The following is a 26032-nucleotide window of genomic DNA, read 5'->3' as shown; positions in this document are numbered from 1 at the left end:
GTTATAAACACACATTTTGTATGCTTTTCACAGAGGGTCTCATTCTAGCCCAGGCTGACCTGGAATTCACTATGTAGTCTCAGGCTATCCTCAAACTCACAGCACTCCTCCACCCCGACACAGATACTTTTTGTAATAAAATGTTTTGACAAATCAAATCCAAGAAACTGGCATAAGTCTTTGTGTGTGCGTGTGCGTGTGCGTGTGCGTGTTTCATCTGACCATAAGCTCTTTTTTCTTTTTTCCAGGTAGTATATCACTTGAGCCCAGTATGACCTGGAACTCACATTGTAGTCCCAGGCTACCTTGAACTGACAGCTATCTTCCTACTTGTGCCTCCTGAATGCTGGGTTTAATTAAAGGCATGTGCCAGCACATCCAGCAGCCATGAACTCTTGTTAAGTAGGAATTTTAACTCGTAAATATACTGTATGAATGTTGTTTGGGGTTAGATTGATGAATTGCTGCCTAAATAGAAGAAATTTTAAAGTTCTTTAATCCTAACACTCTTGAAAAATCTAGTTTACATTGTTTGGTTGGACGTTGCCTTTACCAAAATAGATGGAAACATCACTCTATCTCACTTAACTAATGTCTTCTGACCCAGTTCTGCAGCAAGCAGTTACCCAGAGAACCATGAGTTCAGTGTATCTTAAGGGAGTTGTAGTGGAGGCACATCAGTGAATATGTCATTGTGATACATTTCAAATGCTAGAGTGTGGCTGAGCAGAACTGTATGAGAATGCAGTTGTTGCCTCAAGAAGAAAAGCATGGTTTCATAGAGCAAGTAATAGTTGAATAGTCTTGAGGTACTTAGAAATTCCTATAGAAAGATGCAAGTCTGTGACAAACTATAGATTTGAAAGGGCTTGACACCAGCAGCACTGCATAAAGTACAATTACCTTTGCTTTCCTTTTTCTTCCAAGATGCTAATAATAGTCTTTGCCATTTCCTTTCTCCAATCATGAAAATAAGGTATGCTTGATAGAAAAAACAAATCAGCCAGTAGGAAAAGTAAATAAAATTTCCTTATGATCCTATTTGTATTTTGAGTCTTTCTACAGTTGACTTTCTCCACCCTCCATCCCCTGTGCCTGCAGCTGTTGGGATGGATTAGGGCCTCATACAATGTTAGGCAAGCAGTATTCCAATGAGCTATTTCCCAGCCATACAGTAGGCTTTTTCAGGACAAACCAAGTTTCTTTTCTTCCCTCCTCTTTTTATTTTGATGTATTAATTTCTAAGGGTCGCTTTGTTTCTTTTACTTTAGTAAGGTATAGAGATATATAATCAGAACAGCTACAGTTTAAATTAAAGCTCAGAGTGTTTTTCAGGGAGTTACCTGAAATCATAGAGTGGACAAACTGGATGTGGTGGCTGAAGTAAAACAATCAGGAGTTTGAAGCCTCTCTGGGCTATGGCAGTGAGATTCTGTCTTGAAAGAAAGGGAGGGAGAGGGAGAAAAAGAAAAGGGAGGGGAGGGGAAGAGAAGCCAGGTGTGGTGGCATGCCTTTAATCCCAGTACTCAGGAGGCAGAGGTAGGAGGATTGCCATAAATTCAAGGCCACCCTGAGACTACATAGTCAATTCCAGGTCAGCCTGAGCTAGAGTGAAACCCTACCTGTAGTGGGGGAGGGGGGGGAGAAAGAATGAAATTAAGACCATCCTCCAGAGTGATTTTGAGATTAATAACTGTTTGAATAGACGGCCTCCAATATATTCAGTGTTTTTACTTTGTAGTTTGCATCTGGCTGGAGGTGGTTTCATTGGGCAGATCTTAAGGTATGGTGGTGGGCTTACGATTTCAATCTAAAGATATCCAAAGTATGCCTAGCTGGAGTTCCTGAAATGTGCAGTGCTGTGTGGCTTTTGGCTTTTAGACTTGTGTTTCTCTCTCTGTGTTTGGTCCTGTGAAGGCAGGCCAGCTTCTTCTGCCATTATGGAACTTCCCCTGGATCTGTAAGCTTCAATAAATATCCCTTCCTCCATAACTGTGCCTGGTCTGCTAGTTCATCTCAGAGAACCAGAAGCTGTCTGTTACAATAACCAAATTTCCAATATTCAAATTTGACTTTTGGTTGATTTATGCCTTGCTTTCTGACAAAACCAAGCTTTATATACTTGTTAATAGCTGAACATTTATACTGAAACTGAGCAGAATTATTGTTTATTGTTTAAAACATTTTCTTTTATATTTTCAATGTACTGTACTGGGAACTATAATTGTGGAGATATATATATATATATATATATATATATATATATATATATATATATGTATATATATATCTAGTTTCTTTAAATTATATTGGGATTTCTCAAGCACCAGTTGTTGTTTCCTAAACACACTTTCTTGAAGACCAAAGTCTCCTCCAGAGAAGGATCTGAATAGCAGCTTTTTATAACAGGCATATCCTAGTTCATATTGTAATAGTGAAGGGAAATCGGGACTATAAAGTTAGAAGTAGAAAACAAAGACCAGGAAATGACTCTAATGTTGCCTCTGGAACACTTTGTCCTTTGTTTCCATAAATACTATTTTGTTCACAAGGAAATACTCTCATAGCCAATTCTATATGTTACTACTTTTATTTGATATATTTAGAAAGGACTTATATTATCCCTATAATACTTCTTTTGCACTTGAATAGTTGTTAAGAGTTCTGTGAAAATAGAACAACTTGTTCTGTTAATTTTTTTTCTTTTCTTTTTTTCTGAATCAGAGTCTCACTAGCCCAGGCTGATCTGGAACTCTGTAGTCCTGGCAGGCCTTAAACTCACAGTGATCCTCCTACCTCAGACTCCTGAGAGCTGTAATTAAAGGTGTGTACCATCACATCCAGCTTTTCTGCTTTGAGAACTTATATTTTGGGAGTTTTAAAAATAATATCTAGTACAATATAAATGCTATGTAAATACCATATTGTGGAAATCATGACAAGAATATTATACATGTTCAATTGCAATGTTATCTTCCCCCACAACTTTTCTCCCCCTCCCCTTTCTCTTCTGTACCCTTCTTTCCCTACCACCCAGTTCACCTTTTCCTTTTATGTTCATATTCTGTTGTTGCCCCCACAACTTCTATTTATTTATTTTTTGAGGTAGGGTCTCACTCTAGCCCAGGCTGAACTGGATGGAATTCACTATATAGTCTCAGGGTGGCCTCAAACTCATGGCAATCTTCCTATCTCTGTTTCCCAAGTGCTGGGTTTAGAGATGTGCGCCACCACACCAGGATCACACCCCTTTTTAAAGCATCTTTTTTAAAATCCTGTCTCACGGAGCCCTTCCTTCCTTCTCTCCCTCCCTCCGTTCCTCCCTTCTTCTTCCTTCCTTCCTTTCTTTTTTTCTCTTTGGTTTTTCAGTGTAGGCTCTTACTCTGGCCCAGGCTGACCTGGAATTAACTATGTAGGCTCAGTGTGGCCTGAAACTCACAGCAATACTCCTACCCCTGCCTCCCTAGTGCCAGGATTAAAGGCATGCACCACCACACCTGGCTTTGTTGTTTTTAGTTTTGTTTTTTTTTTTAAATTGGCTTTCACTCTAGCACATGCTGACCTGGAATTCACTCTGTAGCCCAGACTGGCTTTGAACTCATCATGTTCTTCCTACTTAATCCTCCCCAGTGCTGGTATTATAGGCATTTTTAGTTATAAACTATTCTTTAGGACTGCCATGCCTACACCCTAGAGCTTGTATTTTCATTTTCATTTGATTCCAGCAACAATTTAATTTTATCCCTCATTTATTCAGTGATCCCTACCCATTTAATAAAAGTACACTTTTTTTTTTTTTTGGTTTTTCAAGGTAGGGTTTCATTCTAGCCTAGCTAGGCTGACCTGGAATTCACTATGTAGTTTCAGGGTAGCCTCGAACTCACTGCAATCCTCCTACCTCTGCCTCCTGAGTGCTAGGATTAAAGGCATGTGCCACCACTCCTGGTCAAAAGTACACACATTTATTCAATTCAGTTGTCAAGTAGCTGTTTTGGGTGCTTTATCTTGCTATCGATTGCTAGTTTTGTTCCAATAAAATGCAGGAAATAACTTCAGATTTCTTTGTATTACGGCTTGCGTTGTGGCCTACAATGTGTTAGAGAAGGATCTATGTACCACTGAAAAGAACACACATTGTTTAATCTACTGGGTGGGCTGTTCTGTAAATATATGTTACATCTAGTTGATCTAAGGTGCAACTTAGCCCTGAGGTTTTGTTTGTGATTTTTTTTCTACTATTTATTTATTTACTTATTCGTTTATTTATTTGAGGTAGGGTCTCACTCTAGCCCAGGCTGAACTGGAATTTGCTATGTAGTCTCAAGGTGGCCTTGAATTCCAGGAGATCCGCCTACCTGTACCTCCCAAGTGCCTTGGTTTCCCCCATAACAGACATGCCACTATTGCACTCTGTGGCTCATTTGGCCTGGCTGACCATATTGAAGGCTTACAGTGTCCACTGATAAGTATCTCCTGGTGATTTCTCTCTCTCTCCCATTGAACTGCATGCAGTGTAACTTTTTCCAGCTTTCTGTCAGCTTGTTTACATGGGAGAGGGTTCAGCTCAGCTCCAGCAGGATTTCTCAGTGACTTTGCAGCCCTAGTGTGTGGAGTGTTCAGCAATAGGGTCTTACCATCTATTCCTGGTGGGAAACCAAGAGCCTTAGCAATGGCCTGTAATGTTTGGCATCAGGGACCTCCCTGGCCAACAACTCACTGGAAGGTATCCCATCCCTGGCACCAAAACTTTTCTAGGAAAAATCTGTGGCTCCTGTGTGTTCCATTGTCCAAAAAATAGGTTTCCATATGCCTTATTCATACACTTAGATTTTTTAAAATTTTTTTTAATTTTTATTTGCATTTTCCATGATTATAAAAAAAATTCCATGGTAATTCCCTCCCTCCCCACCCCCCACACTTTCCCCTTTGAAATTCCATTCTTAGATTTTGATTTTAGCCCTCCCCCAGCTACTCCTTTACTCAGTCTTCTTCCCTGACCTTACATAGGTCTTTCCACCCCCATTAATCTATTTTTCTACTTATATATATACAACACCATCCTACTAAATAAGCCCCCTATCCCTCCCTTTATTCTAGGCTGGTTCCATTTCCTACCTATTGTGAATAGAGGGGCAATAAACATGATTGAGCAAGTATCTCTAAGGTAGTGAGATGAGTCCTTAGAATATATACCTAGGAGTGGTATAGCAAGTTCATATGGCAAATCCATTTTTAGCTGTCCACAGTGATTTCTACAATGACTGTACCAGATTGCATTCCCACCAGCAGTGTAGAAGGGTTCCTCTTTTTCTGCATCCTCGCCATCATGATTGGTCATTTGTTTTCATGATAGTAGACATTCTGACAGGAGTGAGATGGAATCTCAAAGTAATTTTAATTTGCATTTACCTGATGGCTAATGATGTAGAACATTTTTTTTTAATTTTTTTCTTTTTTTTTTATTTATTTGAGAGCGACAGACACACAGAGAGAAAGACAGAGAGAGGGAGAGAGAGAGAATGGGCGCGCCAGGGCTTCCAGACTCTGCAAACGAACTCCAGATGCGTGCGCCCCCTTGTGCATCTGGCTAACGTGGGACCTGGGGAACCGAGCCTCGAACTGGGGTCCTTAGGCTTCACAGGCAAGCGCTTAACCGCTAAGCCATCTCTCCAGCCCTAGAACATTTTTTAGTTGTTGATATTCCACTTGTATTTTTTCTTTGGAGAACTCTATTTGGTTCCATAGCCTATTTTTAATTGGGTTGTTTGATTTATTATTTAGTTTTTTGAGTTCTTTGTATATCCTGGATAGTAATCCTTTGTCAGATGTATAGCTGGAAATTCTCCAATTCCATACGTTGCCTCTTTGCTCTATTCCCAGTGTCTTTTGCTATTATTGAGGGAGAGTGACGAATCCTGGATATGTAAGGAGGGTTGTGCTGGTTCCATGGAATTACAGAGGCGGTGGGTCTCCTACCTCTGGCTTCGCTATTTGTTTTGAATATGAACTGATTTTCTTACGTTCTATCAGTACAAATGCTTTGTAATTTCATGAGTTCCCAGCAGCTGATCCTGGTCTTTGCCAATACCAATATGTTGAAGGGTTTCCCCTGCTTTTTCCTCTAGCACTTTCAGAACTTCAGGTCTGATATTAAGGTCTGATATTAATCTGATATTGATCCATTTGGACTTGCTTCCTGTGAAGGGAGAGAGATAAGGATCTATTTTCATCCCTCTACAGATACGGATCGAGTTTTCCCAGCACCATTTGCTGCTGAGGCTGTCTTTTCCACAATGAGCATTTTTGACATTTTTGTCAAAGATCATCAGGTGTCTATAGCTACCTGGACTTACATCTGAGTCCTCTATTCTGTTCCATTGATCTATATGTCTGTCTTTGTGCCATTACCATGCTTTTTTTGTTACTGTGGCTCTGTAGTATAGGTTAAAATCAGGTATGGTGATACCACCATCCCTATTTTTGTTGCTCAAAATTGTTTTAGATATTCGAGATTTTTTGTGCTTCCAAATGAATTTTTCAATTGTTTTTTTCTATTTCCAAATTACTGACAAATTCTAAAATTCATCTGAGCAATATAGACATTCAACCAAAACCAGTGCAGGGTATTTATTTTATTTTATTTTATTTTATTGTTTTTCAAGGTAGGGTCTCACTGTAACTCAGGCTGACCTGGAATTCACTATGTAATCTCAGGGTGGCCTGGAACTCACAATGATCCTCCTACCTCTTCCTCCTGAATGCTGGGATAAAAGGCATGCATCACCTTGCTGGGCAATTACATTATTTTTAAAGGTTCCTTTTCAAACCTCAAATCGAGTGAGTATGTCAGTTTATGTTGGGAAAGCTGAGAGTAGATTTGAGTCATGCAATTGAATGCTTTACGAGCACTGAATGGGTGAGTATTAAGTGAGATAATTAGTAAAATCAGTACCTGAAATATATTTTAGTACTCAGCAGTCACATACCTCATTGAACCCTAATAACATTCCTGTGAGATGGATCTTGCCATCCTTCTTAAAGAGATGAGACTGTTGTGGCTTCCAGTGGTTAACTCTCCAATAGCCACAGAATTTATTAGAGCTATGTCCCAAACTGAGATCTCGTTTACTGTGGAGACAAATGGAACCATTGTGTTTAGTTGCATAGGCTATGTACAGAACATTTGTGTTGTGATTAGAATCTACTAGAGGTATTTATTCTCATCATGCTTTAGAAACAGAATTATGAGTAAGTCATTCATCATTCTTGTCCCTGTAAATATTTATGCTATGTTTTTACATTGGCTGATCAGTGGTAGGCTCATTATTTGCCTTCTTAGTTCAGGACTATTTGCTAAAGAATTCTTCCTTTTAATGTTGAGTACATAGAGATGATCACAGTTTATTGTAGTCGCCTTTGAGTTGTTGGGACAAAACATTCAACCACAAAGCAGCTGAGTGAAAGAAAGGCTTTATTTTGGCTTATAGTCTTGAGGGGTTTGCTTCATGATGGCACAGGAAACATGGTATAAGCAAAGGCTGGACATCACACCTTGCTGCAGCAGGTTGAAAACAGCAGCAAGAGAGTGAGCTGAGCTTTGGCAAGGATGAGCAGGTTATGACACTCCTATGCCCACCTCCAGTAGCACATCCCCTCTTGCAAGACTCCACTTCCCAAACTGCCACCAGCTGGAGACTAAGCTTCAAAACATAGGATACATCAGATTCAAACTATCACACATACTAAATTTGACTCTTGGTGCATGAGTTCCCAGCAGTTGATCCTGGTCTTGTATTTTGTTTTGCTTTTTTTTAAATTTGAGGATAGCTCCTTACTCTTGCCCAGGCTGACCTAAAACTTATGGCACAGTCCTGCCTCACTCTATCAAGTGCTGGGATTATCCGAATGAGCCACCACACACTGCTCTTTCCATGTTTTTATCTTCATATTTGTTCAGTATTACGGTAAGATCTTCTTTGGACTTAGCTAGTTATTTGTATTTTGCAACATGATCTTGGGCCCATCCTTAGTTAGTATTCATTTGGCTATCGTTTTAATGTGTTTTAAGATTGGATCTTAGTTGTATAGTCCAGATTTTGAATTATCCTCTTGCCTTGACTCTTGCATTATAACCAAGTGGCACAACACCTGGCTTTTTCTCAGTATATGTATTTTTAATACTGCTTTAGCTTCTATTCTAACCATCTCTAAAAGTTTAGAATTAGTCTGAATTAGTCTCCTTTCTGTCTTCAGGGGAAAATATTACAGCCCCTTCCCAGACTTACTTCTTGTGCTTCTGGAACATTCTCTCTCCCCCCATCCCCAATGTTTCTGTTTCCAATTAACATAACCTTGGGGAGGTGTGTGACCTGTAAATTTTAGGTCTCCTAGGCTTGACCTCAATGTGGGGGGTATCTGCTAAATCACACTCCTTCCTGTCTCACCATAGGAATGGTAGAGTCACAGATGTGAACCAAGGCATCCAGCTTTACATTGTTCTGGGGGATCCAAATTCAGGGCCTCATGCTTACAAAATAATAGCTTTACCTACTGAACCATCTCCCCAGCCCTAAGCTTGGTTTTAAAGAGGAGTACTCAAGGAGATTGAAGAGTGGATAAGAGTGCCTGCCTAGTATGCACAGAGTCCTGAGTTCAATTCCCAGTACCACATAAACAAAGTGTGGTGACAAACACTTGAAATCCTAGCATGCAGGAAGTGGAGGTTGGAGGATCAAAAGTGTAAGATCATCCTTGCACATTGAGGCCAGCCTGGGCTCCATGAGACCTTGTCTCAAAAGAAAAAAAAATCTCAAGCCAAGCATGCTGACTTGCCTTTAACTTCAGGCAGAGGTAGGAGGAACACTGCGAATTCAAGGCCAGCCTGGGACTACCAAGTGAGTTCCAGGTCAGTCTTGACTTGAGTAAGACCGTGCCTTGGGAAAAAACCAAAATCTCCACAGGAGGTCTTACCAAGAAAGGGAGCAGTCTTTGCCCAGATAGGATGGTTTCCAGTTGTGATAAACACTGGGAAGGCAGAGCAGTTTCATATGACTGGAAAGGTAGATGAGCATAGTTGTGAAAAGACTTTTGAATATACTTAAGAATTTGGGCTCTGTCCTGTGGACAGTGGAAGGATTTAAAATTAGGCAGTACTTGGTCAGAACTAAGATTTATAGTTAGCACTTGAACTGCTTCATGAAAGAGCAGAAGGGAGAGAATGTGGAAAAACTACTGACATTATATTAAGTAGTCTTAAGCAAAATTAAAAAGGTTATTACATCCTAAAATTTTTAGCTATGTGGAGACTTAGGAAGGCAAAATGCCTAATTATGCTATAGTCAGTAGGATTTATTGAATTATGTGGAATTGAAGGCAATTTTCAGAATGATTGTTTGACCAGGATATGAGGACATGGATAGTAATGCAGTTCACTCATTAAAAAAAATAAAATTTAAAAAAAAGGCAGAAAATGGGTAATTCTGGTGTTAGTACTTCATGAGATACATGGTTTCCATGTGTTTTCTTTCTCTGGCATGTGTTGGGTCTCAGACCTTTCTGCTTGCTTGCTTTTTGACTGTGCTGGGGATGGAACACAAGGTCTTATGCATATGAGGCAAGTGCTATGACATCTTCAGCCTTCATTCTCTTAGTCTTTTGCACAGAAGCTCTTAGTCTTGATAAAGTCTATTGTTTGAGTGTTTTCTTTAATTGTTCATACTTTTTCTCTTCTTTGTCATAAAGGCTTTCCCCATGTTTCTTCTGTAAAGTTTTAGATACATTTAAGCCTGTGGTTCATCTAGTGATAAATGTTGTATATTATGTGAAGCATTGATTAAAATTCACATTTTTACATATGCATATTAATTTTCAGCACCATTTGTTGTATTTATTATATTTCCCTTAGAATTACATTGCCATCTTTGTTGGCCATACTGTCAGTTTCTGAACTCCTGTTTTTTCATTCATGCATTTACTGTTCCGCTAGGACCCTACTGTCTTGATTACTTCATGTGAAACTATATTTTAGAGATGGTTTTGGTAGATATTAGGAATGATGTTGGTAGCAGCGAAAATGAAGCCCTGCTGGCTGGTAATTTTTCTGTTACAACATAATGTCTGGAAATAAGTAGTTGCTGGTAAGTTGTTATACCAAGAGTCAACAGACTGTGTAGCCTAATGGCCCAATTGGGGCTGCCACTGGTTTTTGTAAATATAGTTTAATTGGAAAATACTGAGACCTGTGTAAATGTTGTTTGAAGCTTCTGCAAATGCAAAAGGCCCTGGTGTGCCCATTTTCTTTCTTTCTTCCTCTCTTCTTTCTTCCCTCCCTCCCTCCCTCTCTCTCATAAAAAAAAAAAATTTTAAACCTTAAGAAAATCATTGGCTTATTTATCTTTTTGTTCTGGTGTCATTCATTACAAGAGGTCCATCATGATTCTGTATTCATATTCCATGGCAATGGCGTAGTACCTGTCATATTCTGTTTTGTTTGTGGTGCTGGCGATGAAACCCAGGTCCTCTTGTATGCTAGGCAAATGTTATAGACTGTTCTCCAACCCCAGTGCTTGGAAAAAACAAATTTCCAGAAGCTTCCACAGCCATCTCCCATGTATAGCTTGGTGGTTAAAATTGTGTTACAGGTCCAAACAGCTGCAAGGAAGCCCAGAAAACTCTTCACTTTCCAAACGTTAGTATACGTGGCAAATGCCAGAAGTAAAGATCAGCAGCAGCCACTCCTTTATCATAATGAGTGACTTAACAATTCTTAAATATATGTTATTACATGTGAAAGTCTTTTCAGATGATTTTATACAATCTTAATTGAAGGCCCATACAAACAGGTATATTTTTCTTGGGTGAAGCCAAGGAATTTGTGAATTTTAAGAAGTGTCAGAGATACGTTTTCTTAAATATTTTATTTTATTTTTTTATTTATTTGACAGAGAAAGAGGGAGAGGGAGAGAGAGAGAGCGAGAATGGATACGCCAGAGCTACCAGCCACTGTAAAGGACCTCCAGATCCAGGTGCCCCCTTGTGCATCTGGCTAATGTGGGTCCTGGGGAATTGAACCTGGGTCCTTTGGCCTTGCAGGCAAGCATCTTAACCATTAAGCTATCCCTCCAGCCCTCAGATATACTTTTCATGCCTGGTTGGAGTCTCAGAAAAAAAAACACTACATTGTCAGTTTAGATTTGATCTGAGCCAGTGTTCTTTTTCTTTTTTCTTAATTTTTTTATTTTATTTATTTATTTATTTATTTATTTATTTTTTTGATTTTCGAGGAGAGTTTCACTAGTCCAGACTGACCTTGAATTTACTGTGTAGTCTCAGGGTAAGCTCAAACTCATGGTGATCCTCCTACCTCTTCCTCCTGAGTGCTGGGATTAAAGGTGTGCCACCACACCCACCCAGCTTGATGATTTTCCCTTTTTTATTAATTTTTCGGATTTTTCCTTAGGTAGGGTCTCACTTTAGCTCAGGCTGACCTGGAATTCACTGTGTAGTGTCAGGGTGGCCTTGAACTCACAGTGATCCTCCTGCGTCAGCTTCCAGAGTGCTGGGATTAAAGGTGTGCACCACCATGCCTGGCTTGAGCAGTGTTTTTCAATACTCATATATCATATCAAAATCACCTGCAGTTTCAACATGCCCAGGCAACTAGTCTTTGGGGACTGATATAATTGTCAGGATAGGAGGTGAAGGTCAGTGAAGGAGCAGGGTTTTTTTTTTAAAGGTCCTTACAAGTTCTGTTGCAAGGTCATATTTGTAAGATTATTTCTTAATGTGCAGTCCCCATTCTAGCCAAACACTGTCTCCTGAAAGTTTTTAAAACTCATGTAGGCTTTGCCAGTCGTTTTCAACAACCTTTGCAGGTGATTCTGATGCTTGGCAAAGCTTGAGAACTTTGAATGACATTACTGAATGTCTCCTAGGTAAAATTAATAAGTGTCTTAAAAAGAATAAAAGAACCTTAATTGATTTAGTTATGCTTATTTCACTGTTGGAATTGGGTTGAAAAATCAAAAATGATACAACATGATTGTTAAGTATATTATTTGATCTTAGGAATTTCTTAGGATGTTATTTTAAGCAGTTCTTTAATGATTTGTGTATATACATTTTCCTAATCTTTGTAAGGAAGAATTAAGGAAATCAAAAATTCTTATGCTATAAATTTATAAACAAGGGAAGATTGAGAGATCAGCATTAATAAACATTAAATACACATATAAAAACATGTTTTCACCAGGCTTGCTGGTACATGCCATTAATTCTAGCACTCAGAAAGTAAAGGTAAGTGGATCACTATGAATTTCAGGTTAGCCTAAGAGTACCAGAGTGAATTCCAAGTCAGCCTGGGCTACAGTGAGGGTTTACCCTGAACTGCCCCCCCACCCCCCCAAGAAAAACATGTTTACTTCCAGGGTTAGTTATAATCTTGTAATTGTTGATTGTATTACAATGTATGCAGCCAGACTTAAGTAGTACTTCATTAAATGTAAAACATGTCTTTATATTGGACTTCCATTTGCAGTTACTAATTGCTTAAATGTGGAGTCTGATAGTTCTTTCCATTGTTTTCAGGAAACTAACTCTAAGATGTTATTTCTCCTTAACTTATTGGAAACTCTTGTTCATTTCAGGTGATAGAAAATTTCTTGGTTTTGAAAGTATAAGAGGTTATCTAGAACCAAGTTCTAGTTTGTTTTGGGGAGCTTTATAAACTTTTCAACTAGGCCTGGTGCCACAATCCTATAATCTAGCTACTTGAAAGGCTAAGGCAAGAGGATTGTAAGTTCAAGCCTGGGCAGTTTAAAAGACCGTCTCTTGAAATAAAAAGAGAAGACTGGGAATATAGTTAAATGGTAGAGTGCTTGCATAGCATGCAGGAGGCCCTGAGTTTAATCATCAATATTGAAAGGAAAACAAAGAGGGCTGGAGGGATGGTTCAGCAGTTAAGGCTTTATCCTACAAAGCCAAAGGATCCAGGTTCAATTACCCAGGACCCACATAAGCCAGATGGACAAGGTGACGCATGCATCTGGAGTTCATTTGCAACAGCTAGAGTCCTGGCATGCCCATTCTCTCTCTCTCTCTCTCTCTCTGCCTCTATCTCTAGTAAATAGATAAAAATAAATAAAAATTTTTAAAATACACAAAAAATAAAAATTACTCTTTAAACCAGGCATAGTGGTGTATGCCTTTAATTCTAGCACTCCAGAGGCAAGCCGTATGAGGCTCACTATGAGTTCAAGGCCAGCCTGTGCTAGAGTGAGACCCTAACTTAAGAAACAAATTAAAAATAACTTTTTAAAGCAATAATTGTAATACTAAGAAATTTAGTTTCCTTTTACCCACACAGGAACAAACCCTAACACGTAGTGATTTTGTAAACAGAAATTGTCATTGGAGTCAGGTGTGGTGGTGCACACCTTTAATCCCAGCACTTGGGAGGCAGAGGTAGGATTGCTGTGAGTTTGAGGCCACCCTGAGACTCCATAGTGAATTCCAGGTCAGCATGGGCTAGAGTGAGGCCTTATCATGAAAAACCAAAAAATAAAAAAAAGAAATTGTCATTGGCTGGGGAGATGGCTTAGCTTTTAAGGAACTGTGAAGCCTGAAGACCCATGTTCAACTCTCTAGATCGCACCTAAGCCAGATGCACAAAGGTGAGACAAGCGCAAGGTCGCACATGCCCACTAGGTGGCACAGGCATCTCAAGTTCGATTACAATGGCTGAGGCTGTGGTGTGCCACTTCTCTCTCCTCTCTGCTTTCTTGCTCTGTTTAAAATAAATTATCATTGGAGCCAAAAGGGCCTTGTTTATATGTCAAGAGTAGTCAAAAATTTTAGAATATTCTTGGGAAAACAGAAAACAGATTGTCAGTCAGAATTTACAAACCAAGCGACTTACTGTGCATAAGATCACAAATGCTAAAAACAATAAAGCTAATTGAACTGACTTCTTTGGTAGTGCAGAGGTACTTTTGTTATTGGATTTTTTGCTTTTTAACCTCTGTGTTAATTATATTGGATAAATTTCATTTTCTTTAAGGATCCCACAGTCCTAACCACTTAAAGATTTTGTTTTTCTGAAGTCTTTTGTTAATTTTTCTCTTATGTCTTGAATAAGCATTTAGTAGCCATTCTAGTTTTTGTCATTTGTGTATTTTCTTAGCATCAGGCATTCTTCACTTGATTTTATACTTGTTTAATTATTTCATTTTATTTTGAAGTAGGGTCCCACTAAAGCCAAGGCTGAGCTGGAACTCACTCTGTAGTTTAACGCTGGCTTTAGACTCATGGTAAATCACCTACTTCTGCCTCCTGAGTGCTGGGATTAAAGGCATGTGCCACCATGTCTGCCCTTGGTTAATTATTTTTATGAGCAACTGATAATAAACCATCGTGAGCTGGGAATATTGCTTCCTGCTAGAGTACTTGCTAAGCATATACAAGGTCCTGGGTTCATTCCCCTGCCAGGCTCCGCTGGCGGGCAGGTACTGCTGAGGAAGGACCAGGCCCTCTGGATCCTCCCATGGGGTTGAGGTGGAAGAAATGAGCGTTGGACAACTCAACCTCTCCTAGTCACTGAAGAAAAACCACACTGAGTCGGGAGTCTTGTGGAAGCAGGAACTCGCAGGAACTCACAGGAACTCGCTTTATTGTTAAAAGCAGTTGCCTATATAATGTTGGGACAAAGGTGGGGATTTTAGGATGGGAAGAGGTAAGGGCCAATAGTAAACTATGACTATCTTGCTGAGTCCTAGCTGGCCAGAGACAGTTCGCCAAACTTTAGCTAGGCTCAGGAAGTTCCACTAGGCCTCACACCCGGGCCTCTCAAGGCCCAACATTCCCCCAATACCATAAGTTAATAACATAGCAGGTAAACAAATAAGCCATCATGACTCCATAAAAGCACTTGACATTATCGAAATACAGTGTATTTTTTTCCTTGGACTATTTTATACACTCTTGTCCTCAGCTTTATTTGCTCAAAACATTAACGACTTATTCGAATCAAAGAAATCATCTTCAGATATACAACAGAGGGGCTGAAGAGATGGCTTAGCAGTCAAGGTGCTTGCCTGCAAAGCCTAAGCAGCTATGTTAGGTTTTGATATCCTACGTAAGCCAGATGCACAAAGGTGAGGCAAGGGCAAAGTTGCCCTTGCCCACTGGGTGGTACAAGCATCTGTAGTTCGATTGCAGTAGCTGAGGCCCTGGCGTGCCTATTCTCTCTCAAAAAAAAAATGTTAAAAAAGAAAAGACTTACTTAAAAACATGTGGAACCTACTTATAGATATGTTGTGGATAACTTTTGAAACTTTTTTTTTTTCCTTTCTTACATAGATGAATCAATTAAGTATATTTCTTGGGCTGGAGGAATGGCTTAGTGGTTAAGGTGTTTGCCTGCAAAGCCAAAGGACCCAGGTTCAATTTCCCAGGACCCACGTTAGCCAGATGCACAAGGGGGTGCATGTGTCTGGAGTTTATTTGCAGTGGCTGGAAGCCCTGGCACGCCCATTCTCTCTCTTTCCCCCCACCTTTCTCTGTCAAATAAATAAATAAAAATTTAAAAATAAATATATTTCTCATAACAGTATATTTAATCAGACATATGACATTGCTAATATTTTTAATTGTTTAAGAGCCTTGTAGAAATGTTAACATTGGCAGGCTGTTATAGATTTTCTGGGTGTTCGTTTCAGATTCACTACATACTTTTCCATGGAAACCTTTGAATAGTGCAGCTGCAAATCTTATTTGTTGCAGTTCTATTTTTTAAATCAAAAGATATCTTTGAAGCAAAAGAAATGGTGATAATTTTTCTTTAGACTATGAACCCACATTAACCTGTATGTGTTTGTGACCCTTAGATTGTAGGGAATGGAAGTGAGCAGCAGCTGCAGAAAGAGCTAGCAGATGTGCTGATGGATCCTCCCATGGAAGACCAACCAGGGAACAAAGAGCTTGTGGAAAGGTCACAACTGGATGGTGAAGGAGATGGGCCTCTTTCTAATCAACTCTCAGCTTCGTCCACCATTAACCCTGTGCCATTAATAGGGCTTCCAAAACCAGAGATGAGCCTGCCAGTGAAACCTGGACAAGGAGGTTAGGATTGCTGCATTGCTTGCGTAACTGAAGGTTATTGTTTTTAATATTTGGTGTCTGCCCTGGAATAGAAAACCATTACTTAACTACTCTAGAAATGCCAGGTTCTAAGGAGATGTCACATATATGAAATTCTGATTTCCTTTTTGTAAGGTTCACGAATGACCAAAGACCATGCATGACCACTCTGAGGCAGGAAAATAGCTGCTTATTGGGACCCCAGCTGCCAGGCTTTCTCATGGGAGGAAAGAGCAAGAACTGCCTGCATCAGTCTAGATAGTTTGGGATTTAGAGAGTTTATTTCTTTGCCAAAGGGGTACAGAAAACAAATTCAAGGGAGAGTAGGGACCAAGAGAAGCTAATTAACTAGAGAGACAAAAACCAAACAGAGGAGGCAATTGGAGAATGGGTTGCCATTAGAAGAGGAGCCAGGTTGTCTCTAACATAAGATGGCATTGTTAGGTCAGGGGAGTAGGGGTTAGGTGATGTAAACATGTAAAGTTCCATCATTCAGACTGCTGTTCTCTTACTGCTGTCATTCTCTTTCTTCATCTTGACTCCATTTTGGGATTCTGGTCCTACCTAACATTTCAGCATTTTGTTAAGGATAAAGAATGTAGTCATCTCTCACTGCTTCCTGCTGTGAGGGGGTGTGGTTAGGTCTTTCAGCAGCTAGCAATCTACTCAGAGCAGTTGACTCTGAGGAGGCTAAAAGTTTGCACTAAATGGAAGCGAGATAGATTAATAAAAAGTTGGTTGGTTAATATTAATTTTGTTTTAGTGCCCTGGTTAGAGCCATCAGCTTTGTTCCTACGTTGGAGGATCTGAACTTGAATATAAGACAAATAACAATGGCTTTTATCATGAATAGTAAACTTTTTTTAATTTTTTTTGTCTATTTTTATTTATTTGAGAGCAGCTGACAGAGAGAGAAAGAGGCAGATAGAGAGAATGGGCATGCCAGGGCCTCCAGCCACTGCAGACAAACTCCAGACGCATGCTGCCCCTTGTGCATGTGGCTGACGTGGGTCCTGGGGAATTGAGCCTTGAACTGGGGTCCTTAGGCTTCACAAGCAAGCGCTTAACCGCTAAGCCACTTCTCCTGCAACTTTAATATTCTGTCAACAAGGTCAAATCAAGCAATCTGGCAGAAATTAAGTTATTGTAGTAAGCATTAAACCCATCTAAATTTTGAGCTTTTAATTGAGTCTGTGAGGCAATTTTGGAATTTTTTTGTACTTAAAAATCTCTACTCTTGTAGCAGATATGAACAAGCACTTCTGGTTTTAAAGTTGAAAATCTAGAAGTCTGTCCTTAGTAACTTAGAATCACACCTCTAAATATATCTGTGTATTTGTACACATTTTAATGGCTTTAATCTTTGTGTCTAAACTGGATTAGACACAAACCTAATCCTGATAGAGAAGTCTGCAGCAATCAATCTGATGCACCTTCTTAGGGTTACTTTGATTAACAGAAACCAGTTTTATTTCTCATTATTTTTATTACCCATGAGTATCAAATGAAGCTTTGACCAGATATCTGGTAGTTTATATTTAAATTACATTATTTGTCAATAACAGATTTTAGCATTTGGCCTTAGAATTATGAATGTAGCTCTTCAAAAATGGAGAAAGCAGGTGCTAGAGAGATGGCTTAGCAGTTAAGGCTTTTGCCTGTAAAGCCAAAGCATCTCAGTTCTATTCTCCAGGACCCACTTAAACCAGATGCACAAGGTGGCACATGCATCTGGAATTCGTTTGCAGTGGCTGGAGACGCTGGTACAACCCATTCTCTCCGACCCCCCCCCCCTTTCTCTCTCTGCCTCTTTCTCTCTCTCAAATAAATAAATAATATTTTTTTAAGTTCTAAAAAACAATTAAGCACAGGTTATACATGTATCAGAATATGGGGAGACTTTCTTGTCCTTTTTGTTTTTTAGAAATATTTTATTTATTTACTTATTTATTTATTTGAGAGTGAGAAAGAGGGGGAGAGGGAGGGAGGGAGGGAGAGAATGGCCACCCCAGGGCCTCCAGCAACTGCAAACAAACTCCAGATGTGTGTACCCCCTTGTACATCTGGCTTACGTGGGTCCTGGAGAATTGAGCCGGGATCCTTAGCCTTTGCAGGCAAACACCTTAAGCGCTAAGCCATCTCTCCAGTCCTTGTCTTCTTAAGAACAAAAGTTACAATGAATGAAGTTAGATTATATTTTTTATAAAATCTGAGTTATAAACACAACGACTATTTAGTAGCATTAGTTTTATAACAAAATCAGTAATGTTAATCTTGCTAAGGCTTGATTTTTCTCGTAGTTAAAACTTTAACTTTAGAAGTATTACCAACTTAATAAAGCATTTGAAGAAAGAAACAGGGAGAGTATATCAGGCAGTCTATGAAGGACACTTACCGAGGATAGAGGATGAGAGGAGAAGTGAAGTTGAATCGGGGTGAGTGAGGGAATCTGCACCTGGCAGATGGTCTGAGGCCATCAGAGGGTCAGTGGCAGCTCAGTGGCCTGGTTGGGGGAAAGGAGGTCTGGCCACCTGAGAAGGCAACTAGGAAGCCTCCTATTGGAGTCACAGCACAGGTTCATGAATGATCAAAATCCATTCATGGCCAGGCTGTCTCACAGGAAGAGACAGAGAACTTCTGGAGTCAGTCTAGAGAGTGTGGGTTTTTATACTTTTTCTTTGGGGGGAGGCAGGCAAAAACAAAGGCCTGAAGAATTCAAGGGAGAGCAGGGAACTAACAGAACAACTAATTAATTAACCAGGGAGGTGAAGACCAAATGAAAGAGGTAATGTCATCAGAAGAGGAGCCAGGTTTTCTCTAAGTTAAGATCAGCAGGAAAACTGGCCAAGGGCACTGCTAGGTCAGGGGAGTAAGAGTTAGGCAATGTTACCGTCTGAAGTTGCACAAGTCAGGCTGCTGCTGTTCTCTTCCTTCATCTTGACTCCATCTTTGGACTCTTGTCCTACTTAACACCTTTAATTATATTTTAGCTGCACAAAAGGAAGAAAAACAGTAGTTATATGACACTGATAAGGGAGTCTTTTTAAAATTTATTTATTCATTTTTTTATTTTTTACTTGCTATTTATATCAATATAACATCAAAATAAAAAGAAGCATCTCCTATTTTTTGGTTTCTTTCAGATGCTGAAGTGTCAAGTCCTTTCACACCAGTGGCTGATGAGGATAGTGTGGTTTTCAGTAAACTGACTTATTTAGGCTGTGCCTCAGTGAATGCTCCCAGGAGTGAAGTGGAAGCCCTGAGGATGATGTCCATCTTAAGAAGCCAGTGTCAGATTTCACTGGATGTAACCCTCTCTGTGCCGAATGTATCTGAAGGAACTGTGAGGTAAAATGGCTAGTGGAAACCTAAAGAAGCAGTGGTAAAGCCATAATTATTTTATTCATTTAAGGCTTAAATTTATGTGTCACTCATGTCTTCCAAGGATTATGACCCTCATGAAAAATGGTCAATCAACTGGGTGTGGTGGTGCATGCCTTTAATCCCAGCACTTGGGAGGCCTCACAGTGAATTCAAGGCCAGCCTGAGACTACGTAGTGAATTCCAGGTCAGCCTGCACTAGAGCAAGACCCTACGTTGCAAAACAAACAGCAACCAAAAAAAAGTCAATCATTTATATACCCTGTGTAGCATATTAGAGATTTAAATGCTATGGAAATGATGGAAACATACTGATCTTGAGAGTTTACCTAACATATTTAATTTGTGTTTTCCATGTAAAATCATCCAGCAGCAATATTAGCTTGACATACTATTTCAGAATGGAATTTCATGCTGATTTTGTGACAGAAACCTACTGGTAAATATTCGCAGTTCCAGTATAGACCCTTCATTTTTTAAGATGAGGGAACTGAAGTCCAAATAAGTCCTAAAATTGGCTATATTTTTATACTAACTCAAATAAAGATAGGTAATCAAATATTAACCAATTAAGTATAGAATTGTTAATCATATCAGCACAGCTAAAATAATAAAATTTTCTTGTTTTCAAAAATATATAATTATTTCTGCAAAAAGGAGAAGATAAACAAGCACATTAGTAAAAAGAAAGAAAAAAAGCATCTTTATTTAGTTGAAGTTTTAAGAATCATACTTGTTGCTATTTTTGATATGCTTTTACTTGCCTTCTCTGAACATAAACCATGTCAATTTTAGCACCTTGGAATTATATGACCAATACCTACAATCATTCACACATGACTTATTAAAATGTAAGCATGCAAGGAAGGGCTGGAGAGATGGCTCAGTGGTTAAAGGCACTTGCTTGCAAAGCTCAAAGGCCCAGGATTCAGTTCCTCAGTAAACACAAAGCAAAATGCACTAAGTGATTCATGCATCTGAAATTCGTTTGTATCAGCAGGATGCCTTGGAGTGTCCATCTTCTGCCCCTCCCTCCCTCCTTCCCCTCTCCTCCCTCTCGCGGATAAACAGTTTTTTTAAGTAATAAAAATTTTTAAGCATACTAAAAACGACCTTGTGTGATCATAATTCTGGAAAGACATCCTGGATCCTAATAGGAATGTGGTGTAAGTTATTGCTAATTCCTTTAATCTTTTTTTAACCTTTTTGTCCAAACAGACTCTTAGATCCTCAAACAAACACTGAAATAGCAAACTACCCTATCTACAAAATCCTTTTCTGTGTCAGAGGGCATGATGGAACTCCAGAGAGTGACTGTTTTGCTTTCACTGAAAGTCATTATAACGCAGAGCTCTTCAGAATACACGTCTTTCGATGTGAAATACAAGAAGCTGTAAGTCCTAAAGAGAAAACTGCAGGTGAAAACTCACCAGTGCCCCCTCATTGTTGCTGTTGCCTGTTGTAACAGGAGCCTAGTAGACTACTTGTTGATTGGGTTATATATGCATCCTTACTCCAACAGTGTTTTTTGTTGTTTTTTTTTTTTCCAACAGTGTTTTTAAACCCTTCTTTTATACATGCTTTTAAAAACTTTTTTTTATTATTAGAAATATATTCTAACATTTAGGCAATGTTTTTGTTTTTTTAGTTGTGTTTCTGGTTTCTTTTTGTTTTTTTTAAGCCATTTCATTTAGCTTCTTCTTTAACACCACTCTCTGGTGATTTGGGTGTTTGCTTTAGGGACTAACGTGTTAGATAATTTACTAAAAGAAAGTGGAGGAAAGATGACTACCCCTTCCGAATTATGTAACCTTTCAGACTTACTAAAAGTATTTTGTGTCTTAATGTCTGATTGTAGGTGAGCCGGATACTTTACAGTTTTGCAACTGCCTTCCGCCGTTCTGCCAAGCAGACCCCACTTTCAGCCACTCCTGTACCGCAGACTCCTGACAATGACATCTTTACCTTCTCTGTGTCTTTAGAAATAAAAGAAGATGATGGTAAAGGTTATTTTAGGTAGGGAATCTTATTGTACTTTGCTGAGTTTATCTTAGCATCCTATATTGTTTGTGGGTCAAGAGAAACTCTATGTTAGCTTACTTGCCTTTCATATCATAAAATGATTGCTTTACAGGAAATGAGCAATTGTAAGTGATAAAAGGGAAAGTAAGAGCATTTACAATTACAAGATTTGAAGTAATTTAAAGTAGTTCATCTTAGTTATGGTAGAGCATGCCTTTAATCCCAGCACTCAAGAGGATAGAGGTAGGAGGATCACCATTAGTTTGAGGCCATTCTGAGGCTACATAGTGAATTCCAGGTCATCTTCAGCTAGAGTGAGACCATACTTTGAAAAACAAACAAACAAAAAATTGCTTGCTTAAATTTTAACCTATACAGAATTAGAAATAACTAGTCTGAGTTGTTTGGTGTTTTTTTTTTAATCTATCTCCCTCCCTCTTCCCCTTCTCTCTCCCTCCCTCCCTCCTCTCTTCTTCCCTCCCTTCCTTCCTCCCTCCCTTCTTCCTTTCCTTCATTCCTCTGTCCATCCTTCCAGTTTTACTCTGTAATACAGGATAGCTTGAAACTTCCAATGTAGTCCATGCTGTCCTCAGACACACAGTAGTCCTCCTGCCTCAGGATCCCAAAGCCTTGAGCTACTACGCCTGGTTGGTTTGAGTTTTAAATAAAATAGCTTTTGAGTAGTGGGATGATTCTTAGACTGAAAATTATAACCTAAGTGTGATTATTGCTATTACTAATAGTGTGAGGGCTGGGGAGGGACTCTGAATAAAATGTTTTCTATGCAAGCTTGAATACCTGAGTTTGAATCCTCAGAACCGACATCAAGCCAGATGCTTGTGCAAGCATCTCTAATCCCAACATGCCTATGGTGAGAAGGGAGGTGGATAAGGGAGAATTGCCCAGAAGTTTTTAGGCCAGCTAGTCTGGCAAACACAGTGTTGAGCAAGAGACCTGGACTTAAGCAAGGTGAAGAGCAAAGACTTTAACACCTAAATTTGTTCTCTAACCTCCACCCAAGTGCTCTAGTATGTGTGTGTCTATTCACACAAATGAATACACACACACACACACACACACACACACACACACACACACACACACGGAGTCATTGTGATCTTAAACTCTCCTGTCTCTAATTTCATTTTTGCAATGCATTTCCTAGGCTGTAAAATCCTAAGTGGCTGAGGAGATGGCTCAGGGTTAAGAGTGCTACCCTTGCAAGCACAAGAGCCTGATTCATCCTGAGTTTGATTCCTCAGCACCCACATGAACAGCTGGGCATGACCACACATGACTATAACCCCAGTCTTGTGGGGAGCAGAGACTGGAAACTAGTTGGAGCTCATCAAAAAGGCAAACTCCAGAATCAGTGAGACTCTGTCTCAAGGAAATACATGGATAAATTATAGATGGGATCAACCAACATTCTCTGATAAGCTCCACATATGCATGGAGTACACACATGCATATGCCTCACACACACACCACATACTAACCACGTACACATGCAAAAAAAATAATAATAACCTTTTGCCAGGCATGGTGACACATGCCTTTAATCCCAGCAGCTGGGGTATCAGAAGTAGGAGTATCACTGTGAGTTTGAGGCCAACCCTGAGACTCCATAGTGAATTCCAGGTCAGCCTGGGCTAGAGTGAGACTCAACCTCACAAAAAGAATAAAAGCCTTTTAACAAAATTGTTTCTAACTACATTTTTATTATTTATTTATTTATGGATAAGCATAGTATATGCATTTATCCAGACATCACCAGATGTTACACCCCTAGGGCTCATGACTACCACTGTTTTAAGTTTTCAGTATCAGGGATGTATTCCTTCCCATGGAGCGGGCCTGCAGTCCAATTGGAGGGCATTTGGTTTCCACCATGACAGATGTGCCACTATTGCACCCGTTGGCTCATTTGGCCTGACTAGCCAATTATAAGGCTTGCAGTGCCCACTGTTGAGTGTCTTCACTGGTGGTATCTCTTTCTCCCATTGAACTACTTGTAGAATGACTTCTTCCAGCTTTGTGTCAGCTGGTCTACATGGAGGAGGTTATCAGCTCAGTTCCAGCAGGATTTCTCAGTGGCCTTGCAGCCCTAGTATGTGGAGTCTTCAGCAATATCTTTCTAACTTTAAAGTGTAAGGTTACAAGATAAATGATTTTTTTTCCTTTATAAGCTTATGTCACAAAATGAATCATGATAATCAGAAGTGGTTACATATACAAGTCTCTTCCATGACTGCCTCATAGCATAGGTAAAATAAAAGGATGTAAAAGCATAAATTCTATGAATTGCTTTTAAATGATAAAGCACAGTGACAGACTAGTTTGGTGGTCAATTTAGGACACAGCAGAGCTTTGGCTTTGAGAACTAAAGTATAGGCATTACACTGTGCTTTCTCTTTAGCAATATTCCCATCCTTTAAAAAAATATGTATTTGCATGGGTGTACCAAATGGATGCTGCTCCATATGAATGCTATATGTATTCACCACTTTGCATCATATGTATGTATGTGTGTATGTATGTATTTGTGCTGTGGACAGAATTCAGGCCAGCAGGCTGTGCAAGCAAGTGCCTTTAACCATTGAGCCATCTCCTCAGCCCTATGTTCCTATTCATTTTTTTTAAATTTTTTAATTGACAATTTCTATACTTATAGACAATAAACCATATTATTTCCCTCCCCTCCCCCCACTTTCCCCTTCACAGCTGTGCTCTCCATCATATCCCCTCCCCCTCTCTGTTAGTCTCTCTTTTATTTTGATGTCATCTTTTTCTCCTGTTATGAGGGTCTTGTGAAGGTATTGCTAGGCACAGCAAGGACATGGATATCGAGGCCCATTTCTGTCTGGACAGTTACATTGTAAGGAGTCATGCGCTTCCATTGGCTCTTATTTTCCGCCACCTCTTCCACAGTGGATGCTGAGACTTGGAGGGTGTGATAGAGATGTTTCCATGCTGGCCACTCCTCCGTCACTTCTCAGCACTGTGTTGCTTTTTGGGTCATCCCAGTGGTCACTGCCATCAGAAAAGAGAAGTTTCTTTAACCAAAAATGAGAGTAGCATTAATATACAAATATGAACATTAAGTGTAGTGCTTTCAGGGCAGTTTGGTGAGCATAATATATGCACTTAGCCAGACAAGAACAGGCTTTATACACCTAAGCTCATGACGTCCTCTGCCATAGGCTTTTGATTAGGTTTTCAGTACCAGGCATGTATTCCCTCCCTTATAGCGGGCCTCCAATTATAGAGCAGTTGCTTTCCACAGAGCAGACATGCCACTATTGCACGTTCCTTCATTTGTCCTATCTGGCCAAACTTGAGGCTTCTAGTGTCCACTGTTTTCACTGATAATGACTACTGTTTCCCATAGGGCTTCATGCAGTGCAATTTTTTTGCATTTCAGCTTTCAGTTGGCTAGTCTACGAGGAGGTTTTCAGCTCAGTTCCAGCTTGGTTTCTCAGTGACCTTACTGCCCAGGAATGTGAAGTCTTCAGCAATACCATCTTACCATCTGTTACTCGTGGGAAACCAAGGGCCTTGGCAATAATAGCCTGTAATGTTTTAGAGGCAAAAGGGCTTCCCTGGTCAACAACTCACTGGAAAGTATCCCATCCCTGGCACTGAAAATTTTCTAATAGTAGTCTGTGGTTTCTGGATGTGCTAGGCTTCTATCAGAATATCTTGAATTTTGATTGACCCTCCTCCTACCATTCTCCTACTCAGTCTCTTCCCCTGGCCTCACTTAGGCCATTCCACTCCCTGTAATCTGTTCTACTTAGGTATATACAATATTACCCCTAAAGTCCTTCCCTTCCTCCCCTCCCTTACAGCCCCTTTCTACTTACTGGCCTCTGCTGATTTTTGGTTACTGCTCACACACGAGTCTAAACATTTTTAACTAGTATCCACATGCAAAAAAACTGATGTTTGGCTTTCAGGGCCTGGGATTAAAGATGTTCGCCACCACGTCTGGTTATTTTTATTTATTTATTTTATTTATTTATTTATTTATTTATTTATTTATTTATTTATTTGAGAGAGACAGAGAAAGGGGGAAGGAGGGATAGAATGTGCGCACCAGGGCCTCTAGCCCCTGCAAATGAACTCTAGATGTATGTACCATCTTGTTCATCTGGCTTACATGGGTCCTGAGGAATCAAGCCTGGAACCAGGGTCCTTAGGCTTAACAGGCAAGTGCTTAATCACTAAGCCATCTCTCCAACCCCCATTAGAATTTTAATGGGGATTGCATTAAATGTGTAGGTTGCTTTTGGTAAGATTGACTTTTTCACAATGATTCTTCCCATTTCAAGAACATGGGATGTCTTTCCATTTCCTTGTGTCTTCTTCAGGTTTGCGCTTGAGTGTTTTAAAGTTCTCATTGTAGAGATCCCTCATTTCCTTGGTTAAGTTTATTCCAAGGTACTTTATTTTGTTTGGGTTTTTTTCTTTTTTTTTTTTTTTTTTTTTTTAG

The 26032-nt window shown here is 39.6% G+C and overlaps 1 protein-coding gene across 2 annotated transcripts in view; it reads left to right on the top strand.

Annotated features, from left to right (window-relative positions):
• Nucleotides 1-26032, top strand: part of Rabgap1 (RAB GTPase activating protein 1) — a 180840-nt gene that overhangs the window by 35414 nt on the left and 119394 nt on the right. For both annotated transcript variants that reach the window (XM_004662784.2, XM_045140729.1), the window contains exons 3-6: nucleotides 15882-16116; nucleotides 19278-19482; nucleotides 20734-20908; nucleotides 21374-21531. In XM_004662784.2, coding sequence (XP_004662841.1) covers nucleotides 15882-16116; nucleotides 19278-19482; nucleotides 20734-20908; nucleotides 21374-21531 — 773 coding nt within the window. The remainder of the gene's footprint in view (nucleotides 1-15881; nucleotides 16117-19277; nucleotides 19483-20733; nucleotides 20909-21373; nucleotides 21532-26032) is intronic.

The sequence above is a fragment of the Jaculus jaculus genome, chromosome 1, assembly GCF_020740685.1.
Source record: "Jaculus jaculus isolate mJacJac1 chromosome 1, mJacJac1.mat.Y.cur, whole genome shotgun sequence".
Lineage (NCBI taxonomy): Eukaryota > Metazoa > Chordata > Mammalia > Rodentia > Dipodidae > Jaculus > Jaculus jaculus.
This window is presented reverse-complemented; position numbering and strand designations above follow the sequence as displayed.